At 42.6% G+C, this 10849-nt stretch overlaps 1 protein-coding gene across 1 annotated transcript; it reads left to right on the top strand.

Annotated features, from left to right (window-relative positions):
- The first annotated feature begins 1311 nt into the window (after positions 1 to 1311).
- Positions 1312 to 10849, top strand: LOC121876166 (glutamate receptor ionotropic, delta-2-like). The gene is made up of 10 exons (XM_042381112.1): positions 1312 to 1642; positions 2223 to 2332; positions 2914 to 3057; positions 7485 to 7575; positions 7912 to 8209; positions 8332 to 8549; positions 9182 to 9362; positions 9560 to 9659; positions 10002 to 10131; positions 10675 to 10849. The coding sequence occupies exons 2-10, from the start codon at positions 2256 to 2258 to the stop codon at positions 10771 to 10773; spliced, it is 1338 nt and encodes a 445-aa protein (XP_042237046.1). The 5' UTR covers positions 1312 to 1642; positions 2223 to 2255; the 3' UTR covers positions 10774 to 10849.

Here is a 10849-nt window from a genome sequence, read left to right on the forward strand (position 1 = left end):
GCTAAATAAAATATTTCAATTTCAAACTGGCAAAAATTTTCTTTGTACACTAATTTGTACACTATATTTGGTTGTGGTGAACTTGTACTATAAAATAATTCAATAGAAAATAAAGTACTGTACTACATTTAGTATGTTTGTGTCTCCATCTTTGCTGGATTAAATTATAGATATTTTACCTAACCTAATACACTCTGGGTGTTAAGTGATTATATACTGTGCACTCCTGGGCTGTCTGTTTAACTGTCTATTTGACTGTCTGTCTAAATGTCTTTATGGTTGTTTAGCTGTCTGTATAAGTGTCTGTTTAGCTGTTTTGTTTAACTATCTGGCTGTCTGTCTAGCTGTCTCTCAAACTGTCTGTATGTCTGTATAACAGTTTTTCTAATTTTCTGGCTATCTGTCTGTCTTTCTGGTTGTCTGTCTAACTGTCTCTCGGGCTGTCTGTCTGGTTATCTGCCTCTCGGGCTGTCAACTGTCTCTCGGGCTGTCTGTCTGGTTATCTGTCTCTCGGGCTGTCAACTGTCTCTCGGGCTGTCTGTCTAACTCTGTGATAAAACTGCTTTGTCTTGCCTAAGTGTGTCTACATATATATCTCCATATTTAAGTGTCTTCATAGTTAAGTGTGTCGTCATTGATGAGTGTATCTCCACAATTTTTCAAGTACGTCTCCTTGCACAGTTTAGCACTCAATTATTAGTGTTTTGACACCTGTGACATCTGTAATACACCTGTAACACTTGTAAGAAACGTGTGACACAGTCCTTAAGTGTCATTAATAACAGGCCTATATCCTTGGCCTTTTTAAAAAGGCATCTATAACTATGAAGATCCGTAACTATAAGGGTCCGTAACTATGAGGGTCCGTAACTATGAGGGTCCGTAATTATGTGGGTCCGTAACTATGAGGGTCCGTAATAATGAGTCCGTAATTATGAGGGCCCTTAATCATGTGGTTCCGTAACTATGAACGTCCGTAAAAATGAGTCCGTAACTATGAGGGTCCGTAATTATGAGAGCCCGTAATTATGTGGGTCCGTAACTATGAGGGTCCGTAATAATGAGTCCGTAATTATGAGGGGGTCCGTAATCATGTGGTTCCGTAACTATGAACGTCCGTAATAATGAGTCCGTAACTATGAGGGTCCGTAATAATGAGTCCGTAACTATGAATGTCCGTAATTATGAGGGTATCTAGGCTCCTCCTCCTCCGAGATCCACCGCTACCACTGGCTGACACACTGGCGCAGGTCATGACGAGTCACCAGGTATATATATACAGTATATACTGGGCGAGGTGGCGGACAACATGCAGTATACAAGTTGGTGAATCATGGTAGATATCTGAGCTACTAACACCCGATATCTGACCTGCTAACACCCGATATCTGAGCTACCAGCACCTGATATCTGAACTGCCAACACCCGATATTTGAGCTGCCAACACCTTATAATTGAGTTGCCAACATCCGATATCTGAACTTCCAACACCTTATATCTGAGCTGCCATTATCCGATATCTGAGCTGTCAACACCTTATAATTGAGCTGTCAACACCCGATATCTGAACTTCCAACACCCAACATCTGAGCTGCCAACACCTGATATAGTCCAGGTGTTTCCCAACGCTACAACAACAAAGGCATGTACTGTATGAAATGGTTCCAACAGCATTTCTCTTATGTCGATTATTTCACGTAAAACCAACTAAAATCACAGTAACTGTAATGTAATTTTATCAGACATAACCGACAATTCACCTGAGTCTTAATTAATTTCACCTGCTATATTTTGTCATCGTGTTACATCAGATAATAACTGTGAGGCTGATTTACCTAGAGAGATTAACAGAGAGATTAACTTATGTCCATGTGCCCAGGAAAACTTCGAATGTCCATTTTTTTATTTAGGTAATCTCTCTCTCTCTCTCTCTCTGGCTAAAACTAACAAGTGTCTCATTAACTCTTCACTCAATATCCGGGTTCCAGCAGTCATGTAAGAGCTAAAAGCCATAAATAGAAGGTCCTGTCGCTCGATAAAAACTGTTAAATCTATACATTTTCTTATTACAATTTATTACTGCACTTCAACAGCTATTGTAAGGTACTGTATTTGGGGTATATACAATAGGTTAGTTCACAATTATTCCTACGTCGCGTAACACACACACACACACACACACTGATGGTGGTGGTGAGGAATCAGGTTTACACAGTTTACAGAGGTAGACCGTGGTGGTGTTGGTGGAGGGAAGGATGGCACGGCCGCTGTCGGAAATACTGGAGGATCCACAAGTGTACCAAGACCTAGAAAACAACCCTCACTCCTTCAGGTAGGTCTTCCTCCTGTCTCACCTGTCTCTCTCAACTGTCTGTAACACTTGTATCTAACCTGTGTCTCTCCTGTCTCATGTCCCTCACATCTGACTATCACACCTGTCTCTCATATGTTTCTCACATCTGACTATCTCACCTGTCTCATCTATCTAACTCACCTGTCTCATCTGTCACTCACATCTGTTCTATCTCACCTGTCTGTCTCTAGACTGTCGCCTGTCCCTCATTTCCTTTGCTAATAGTGTCTCTCGTTCAACCTAAAAATATTAATATTGTTCCTACGTCACCAGAAAAGTAAATAATATTGGGAACATCAAGTAATTATTTAAGGATAATGTAGTTATTTAAGGATAATGTAAGTATTTAAGGATAATGTGGGTATTTAAGGATAATGTAGGTATTTAAGGATAATGTGGGTATCTAAGGATAATGTGGGTATTTAAGGATAATGTAGGTATTTAAGGATAATGTTGGTATTTAAGGATAATGTAGGTATTTAAGTTTAATGTAGGCATTTAATGATAAAGTAGTTTAGGGTCAAGATTAGCATACCTGTAAATTAGACTGATCACCACAGGTTCAAGGAAGGGGCAGTGGTGATGGTGTCTACTGTACATCGGCCGCCTCACGTAGAGCTCCTCAAAGATCATCACGGCCGCCTGACAATAACAGGTCCTCTGGCTAACCTTATGGACGCTGTCGCTCACTCGCTTAACTTTACGTAAGTTTAACACCATAATTGTTGTTATTTTATGGCTGATGCTTTTTTGTTTGTATCTTGTTGATTTGTTGATGTGAATAATGAAGTTAAGACGTTAATGTTGATGTTGACAGTGACGTTGACTATGACGTGGACGTAGACTTTGACGTTGAAGTAGACGGTCACTATAATGATAATTTAGGAAAAAGTTAGTTGGGTGAATCACTTAAAGAAGTTCATCAATCTTTTTTATTATTGTGGTGAGACACAACAACAATCTTACTGATGGATGGAAAGGATTAATGAAACAAGGTAAAATCTGGACTCGTGTTGAACCTTAGCGAAAAATAAAATATTACACAGAGCAACTCAAATTTATATTAAATTATATTGCTCCATCTTTTTATGCTTACATGGGTAGAGTACAGTGTAATAATAATAATAATAATAATAATAAAAATAATAATAATAATAATAATAATAATAATAATAATAATAATAATAATAATAATAATAATAATAATAATAATAATAATAATTAACGGTTTATTGAAAGAGCATAGCAGCCGGAAGGCTGAAAATATACAGTTACATAATTGGGGAATGGGTTTCGATTTACAAATAATATACAAGAAACATAAGTGATAAAAATAAGATATATAATAACTAGGTGGGGAAAAGCTCAAACTACGGGGCATTTCAACAAAGTGACAGTGCAAAAAGTAGGATTTACTGGGTGTGTAATAATAATAATAATAATAATAATTAACGGTTTATTGAAAGAGCTTGGCAGCCAGAAGGCTGAAAATATACAGTTACATATTTGGGGAATGGGTTACGAATTACAAATAATATACAAGTAACATAAGTGACACAAATAAGACATATAATAACTAGATGTGGAAAAGCTCAAACTACAGTTCATTTCAACATAGTGACAGTGTAAGGAGCAGTGTTTACTGGGAGTGAATACACTGATTTATTACAAGTTATTGATAATTTTTACAATGGTTGGGACTGGGCTGTTCTTATAGCGATCAGTTCGTGCACGTATGGGCTGAATGCGGTTGTGGTGTCGAACAGCAATTCTCGGACAAGGGATCTCAGGTGGTAGTAGGAGCCGGTGTCGGGGATGGTGTAGAAGCTTCTTACCAAATTTGCAGATGAGGTCGTGGTGATGGTCAGTGAGAGTCGAAAGGGTCAGTGTGTTGAGCGCTTCTTGATATGTGGAGTAGGAAGGGGAGAGAATAATCTTGCATGCCCTCTTTTGCACTTTTTCTAGGTGTTTACGTTGTGTGGTATTTAGGGAGGAAGACCAGGTGGGGGAGGCATAGGTGAGCTTGGGAAGTATGAATGTTGTGTAAACACTGAGGAGCTCGTGTGCAGGAACTCCGAGGGACTTGAGTCGGCGGAGGAGGTGGAGACGGAAACTGGAGGATTTGATGACTTCACTGACGTGTGGTTTCCAATTTAGTTTGTTGTCTATGGTGACGCCGAGGAGCTTCGTGGAATCTACAACCTGGAGTGTGTTCGGACCTAGAGTAATGGAAGGAGGTGGGACAATGTCGGAGGAGAGGTTGATGTGCATAACCATGGTCTTGGTATGGTTGATGGTGACATGGTTGTTGGTGGCCCAGTTTTGGAGATGTTCAATAAATCCTGAAGGGCGGTATAGTTGGGAGCAGAATTGTTGACGCTGATCCCAATGGTGGAGTCGTCGACATATTTCCAGCGAGCAGGGGTTTCTCTTAGGGCATCATTGATGAGCATAAGGAAGCAGAGTGGTCCCATCTTGGTGCCTTGGGGGACGCCACAGGTGAGTGACTGAAAGGTGGAGACAGCCCCTCGGAAGCGTACAGCTTGGCGTCGGTCACTGAGGAAGTCTGTAAGCCATGGTATAAGACTTCTCCGAAGCCCGAGGTCAATAGCTTTGTTGATGATTATATTGTGGTCGACTAGGTCGAATGCTTTAGTGAAATCAATGAAGGCGACAGCTACAGACGTTTTTCGTTTCTCGAGATGGCGGTATATGTAATCGAGAAAGCTGACAAGACAGTGAGTGGTGGAGGAAGTTTTCATGTTGCCAAATTGCTGAGGGTCTACGACTCCTGCAATATCAGCATAAGCCCAGTCGAACACAAAACTTTCACAGATTAGGCTGGGTATTGGGGTGATTGCAATAGGTCGTAGCTGATTTAAGGATTGTGGGCTGGTTGACTTGGGCACTGGTGATACATAAGAGGTCTTCCAGTCAGCTGGGCATCTGGCTTGACTGAGAGAAGCATTGATGATGGAGCATAGGGGTTTAGCAAGCTCCGGGGAGAACTCCTTGAAGAGTTTCATTGGTAAGTCAATGGGGGTGGTAGAGCGTTTTAATTTTAGTTTGTCCAGGCGTTTTGCTACTTCAAATTCTTCTACTAAGTCAGTGGGAAGGGGGGCTGGTAGGTAAGCAGGGAGAGTGGTTGTGTCAAGCCGGGGGAGCGTCTGGCATATAGTAGCGAAATGGTTATTTGTTTGCTCAGCTGCGTCAACATTAGTGAGATGGCTAAGGAAGGGGAGGGGGTGTGTCTTATTGTTTAGTCCACAGAGTTCTTTAAGCTTACCATACCATTGACTGATGTTGGTCTGCTTCAGGTGTTGTAATTTGGTTGGGTAGTGGGACTTCTTTGCAGTGCGTATTTCGCGGATGACTCGGTTGCGAAGGGACCTGTAGCGGATGTGGTCATTGAGATGAAAGGCTCTGTCTCTCTGTTGCATAAGTCTTTTGATCCGAGGTGTGATCCAGGGCAAGTCAGCTGGGTGAGATCTGACGGACTTCTCGGGGAAGAAGTGGTGGTGAGCTTCCGTGGTGGTGTTGGTATAATTTATCCATTTGGTTTCCACGTCATCCACGCTAAGTACTTCAGTCCAGGGATGGTGAACTATCCACTGCCCGAAGAGGCGCACTGCAGAGTCAGTAATCGGCCTGTAGGTCTTGATGTAGGGTCTCTGTACTTGAGTGGGAGTGGCAGCTGGGGACCAGAGCACTGATAAGTGTGTGCTACACCCGATAGGAGGCATTGGTTGAGGTGGTTGGTACTGGTCCGCTAAGTCAGTTAAGATAAGGTCGAGGGTATTTTGACCGTGTGTGGGGAAGGTCACAACTTGTTTTAGTGATAGCTGGTCCTGGATATCAGTGGTGTCAATTTCATTAAAATCCCCACATAATACTAACTTGGCACATGGGTACCTAACTCTGAGGTGGTCTGAGGTGGTGATGAGATGATTGATAAGAGTGTCTCTGGTGGGTGATCGAGGCGGATGGTATGCCACACAGATTATGATGGAAGCAGTGTTGCGCGGGTGGGCCCGTAGCACGACACGTACCCATAATGCTTCCACATCTGCTGGGACTTGAACATCCAGGCGTGACGGGCGTAGGTCATCTTGACAGAAGAGGGCAACGCCCCCTCCGCGTCTATGTGAACGAAGGTGATGAAAGAGTTGATATCCCTCAATATGACACGTTTCAGGCACAATTTGCCAAGCCTCACATATGGCAACGACGCTCGCGGCGGCTGACCTGACTGTAGTTGCCAGCTCGTCGAACTTGTTAGCTAGGGAAGTGACGTTGGATAGCAGTAAAGACGGGAGATCATACCATATCCGTGGAACTTCAGTGTGGTGGTATGGTCTGTCAGGGGTGGGTTTCTCCGGTTTCCTAGTGGAGGTTACGGTTCTAATGGGCTTATGTGTATGACGGCCTTGTCTACGGCTCCGCGCGTGGAATATGTTCAGTGACTTGAGTCGCGCGATAACACTGCCATCAGGATAACCGTTCCCACGCTTTAGATGGTACAGAGTGCGTCGGGAGTAAGTGATTGGTGGCCATCTGTTGAAATCTGTTGTGGGCGGACGGAAGTGTTTGTCACTGACGGCACTTTGAGGGCCACTGACACTGGTAGACATCTGTTAATGTTTGTCAGTCGTAAAGACCGTGGGTCCTTGTCCCTGGTGCTTGGGGTCGCCGACACAGTTTTCACGATATATGTAAACACCGCGGTGGTCCTTGTCACTGGCACTTTAAAGGTGACCGATAAAGTGCCCACTGTCTGACTTTTCCTTGGGGTGCACTATCGAGCACTGTATGATAATCACTTATTGCACTGATGACTTGAATGCTTTGCCGAGAAAGTTCCTTAAGTGCACTATAGGAACACTGCTCCGTAATCAATCGTTCACTAATCACTAGAATGTTTTGCTGAATAGATCCCGGTGTAGTAAGGCTGGTAGGGCGTTGGGGTATAGCAGGGGGAGTGGGCAGGGCCAAACAGACTCGGCCTGGCTGCTAAAACCGGGAGCGCCTTCCGGGCACGTCTTGTCTCACTGACGGTTGACAAGTGTGTGTGTGTGTGTGTGTGTGTTGTCTCCACTGTTACCGTCATGTTCACCTTCATGTTCACCATCAGGTACAAGATAGTGACGCCCCCTGACGGCACTTACGGCGCTCATTCAGCTAACGGGTCATGGTCAGGCATGATGGGTCAGGTGGTGAGGAAGGTGAGTCTACCTGAGTCATGGTCACCCTAACTCTTACTCAACAAGGTGGGTAAACATACCTTGTCAGTTCAGTAAATATGTTCACCACGACAGGAGTTCAGTCCACGCCTCTGATAAAGTCACAGGTTCAGGAGCTTAATGAAACTGAAAGTGATATTAAACCATTTCTTCATTAGAACACTCTAACTGTTCATCTGTTGTAATAATGGTTTACAGGGTAGCGTTTGAACACCTTTAGAATGAAGGTTTAGCGGCTATAGGATGATGGATTAATGTGGTTTAACATTTAAGTATGATGGTTAACACTTCACTACATCATAGTACTTGTGGCTACAGGAGGCCGACGTCTCCCTGGGACCCTTCGCAATATCGTGGAAGAGGAACCAGGCTGTTGACTTCGCTCATCACTACCTCTTCGACTACGGCAGCATGATAAAGAGTAAAGGTCTGCCGGAGATTGACCCATGGGGCTTCCTGTTCCCCCTACAACCCAAGGTGTGGGCGGCACTATTGGCAGGACTGCTGGTGGCCTGGTTGGCAATACTGGTGCTGGGTCACAACCCCGATGGGTCCAGGAAGGTCAACAGGGCTTCTGACCTCTTTTTCCAGCATCTTAAAGTTATATTTTACCAAAGTGAGCTGAGGGTTAATTTTACCGTCTCAATATTGGATATTGACTTTATTATATAAAATGAAGTTCAATACCTTCTGTGCTTTTTAATGTACAACTCTATGGCAGGTTGTTCCTTCATACAGATCTGACGATCAAGGTGAAACGTGGCAGTGAGATGGTGTTGTTGGGGGGGTGGGTGGTGGTGGCCATGATGGTGATGTGGAGTTACACAGGTAACCTGGTCTCCTTGCTGGCGGTGCGACACATCCCTCAGCCCCTCCAGACCCTAAGAGATGTGATAGAAGAATCTAACCTCAAGGTCATAGTCGAACCAAAGACTATTTTAACAGACCACCTTGATGTGAGTCATTATTGTGTCACTACTGAAACTTACCGAGCCACTGTATGTCATAATATGAACATGCTACTATTAATATGAACGCCACAAAGAGGTTGGGTAATAAGCCAATTTTTTTCTGTGTGGCTTTCCCATTTTTCTGATTGTATTTCTCGTCTGACTGTATTATATTAAGTTAATGATGATTCGCTATGTACTTGAAGTGCCGCAAGCACCTTACAGTGTTTCCCTTACTGGGAACTTTAACTAACAAAAAACGTAGAAACCCATTTATACGCTACACTGATCTTCATTGCGAAATCCTTGTTCATATTAATCATCATTCCTCCGACAATATACCAGTAAATTACCCCATGACCTAGAAGCTCCTGTCTGTGTTACTCTAGATGTCATCAGTGTACTGGTGACACACCAGCCATGTAAACATCTTCCCACTCTTAAATTAGTCTCTCTCCTTTAGATACAGTGGAACTTTCTGCCCCTGCATACCATTCTCTCCTTGAGTAGATAGATAGAGTCAGTAAAATCGTCATAAAAGTTCACAATTGGTTCAGCATGTATATTGGTAATGCATATCATATTCAATTTGTTTCCTGGTATCACAATTTCTCATTTACAGTATATGTTTATTTCAGAGTGCCAAGTCAGGCGACCTACGGGATATTGGAGACTTGGTTAATGTTGGTCGCATCAAGTATGAGGTGACTTCCGATCTACTTCACGTTGTGGACACTCTGGTTCGTGACGGTGATCACACCCTTGCCACCATCAAGATCAGCTTGATCAAGTTTATATCAGAACTCTCCAGGAAGACAGGCAAGCACAGTTACCGAGATCTTAAATCAGATCTGTTCAATTAACGAAGATAATAAAATAAGTGACCGAAAACACAACTCAAACTCTTCGGTTAACAAAAGTTACTACTAATAAAAAATATTCATGTATAATTTGTAACGTAATTTGTAAAACTGCTTGGCAATATTCTTAAGGTATGTTATTTATTGTTACCGCAGGTCGATGTGACTTTTATATTGTTCGCGAGACGTTGAACCACGTCTCCCAGTGTATGGTTGGCCAGAAGGGAAACCCCATAGTTCCTGCCATGAGTCACAGGTGAGTTATAGCCAAGGTGGACCGGCTATCACTTCTTTCATGACTGTTTATAAAATGTGCAAAAAAAATATCATTAAAACATCGAATTTTACATTAATATCTTTAAAAATTGTTCTCTGCTGCCCTCAAGTGTCTGGCAATTTTTTTCTTAAAGCTTTTCTGTAATAACTGTGTAGTGTATGGAGCTATTTAGAGTCCATGTTTAAAATCCTTTGTAGTTGAAGCACAGAAACTGAATTCATAACACTGGATGGAAAATATATTCCAATAACAATTACAAATATGAGTTGACTATTGACGAGGGATTCCATATAGAGTTACCTAAGAAAGTTTGTGGTTCAGGATCAGCGCGCTGGTGGAGTCTGGCTTGTATGAGTACTGGCTTATGAACAACATCCCCTTTATAGAAAACTGCCGCCACTCACCCTCCAAGATCACTGTGATGGAACCCCTGGCCCTCACCAACCTGTGGGTGAGTAGTAATATTACCTCACACACACACACACACACACACACACACACATTAATACATGGTGTCTTACAGACTCTTAAGTTGTTATGTTATTATTTGAGAAAATCTGCCAGTGTATTTTCGGGGGTGGAGGAGACAAGTTGCGCAAGTTATCAGGTTTACAGCAGATTCACATCAAGTTTAAAGCAGGTCTATACCATGTTTATAACAAGTTTACAGACCCTGTGTTTTTGTTATATTTCTTGAGCAGTGTAAGTAATCAGGCTTAAAGCAGGTTTACCGCAGGTCGAAAGTAAGTTTTACAGGTTTATTGTAGTTTCACAACAAGTTTAAAACAGGTTAACAGCATTTTTCCTTGTTATATTCGTTATTAACACTTTTGTATACACAGTAACTCATGTACTGTACAGTCTCCGTATGAACCTAACCTAACCTAACCAAACCGCTATCACTGCTGAGATACAGTAATTAACTCACCCCTGCAGCTCACTAATATTCGGTAAGTTCATAGTAATTTTGTTTACCCTTTATTTTGGTCGTCAGGGGATGTTCGTGCTGCTTGTGGGGGGAAACCTGCTGGCACTCCTCACCTTCAGTCTGGAACTCTGCATCACCAGAAAGGCTGGAGTCAAAGCCTCTTAGACGTCTAAGCCTCTTCCCCTGGATGCTTTACGTTGTACCACAAAGGAAATGTATATTAAAACTTGTATGGCAATGA

This window comes from Homarus americanus, unplaced genomic scaffold (genome assembly GCF_018991925.1).
Source record: "Homarus americanus isolate GMGI-L3 unplaced genomic scaffold, GMGI_Hamer_2.0 scaffold34921, whole genome shotgun sequence".
In the NCBI taxonomy this organism is placed as follows: Eukaryota; Metazoa; Arthropoda; class Malacostraca; order Decapoda; family Nephropidae; genus Homarus; species Homarus americanus.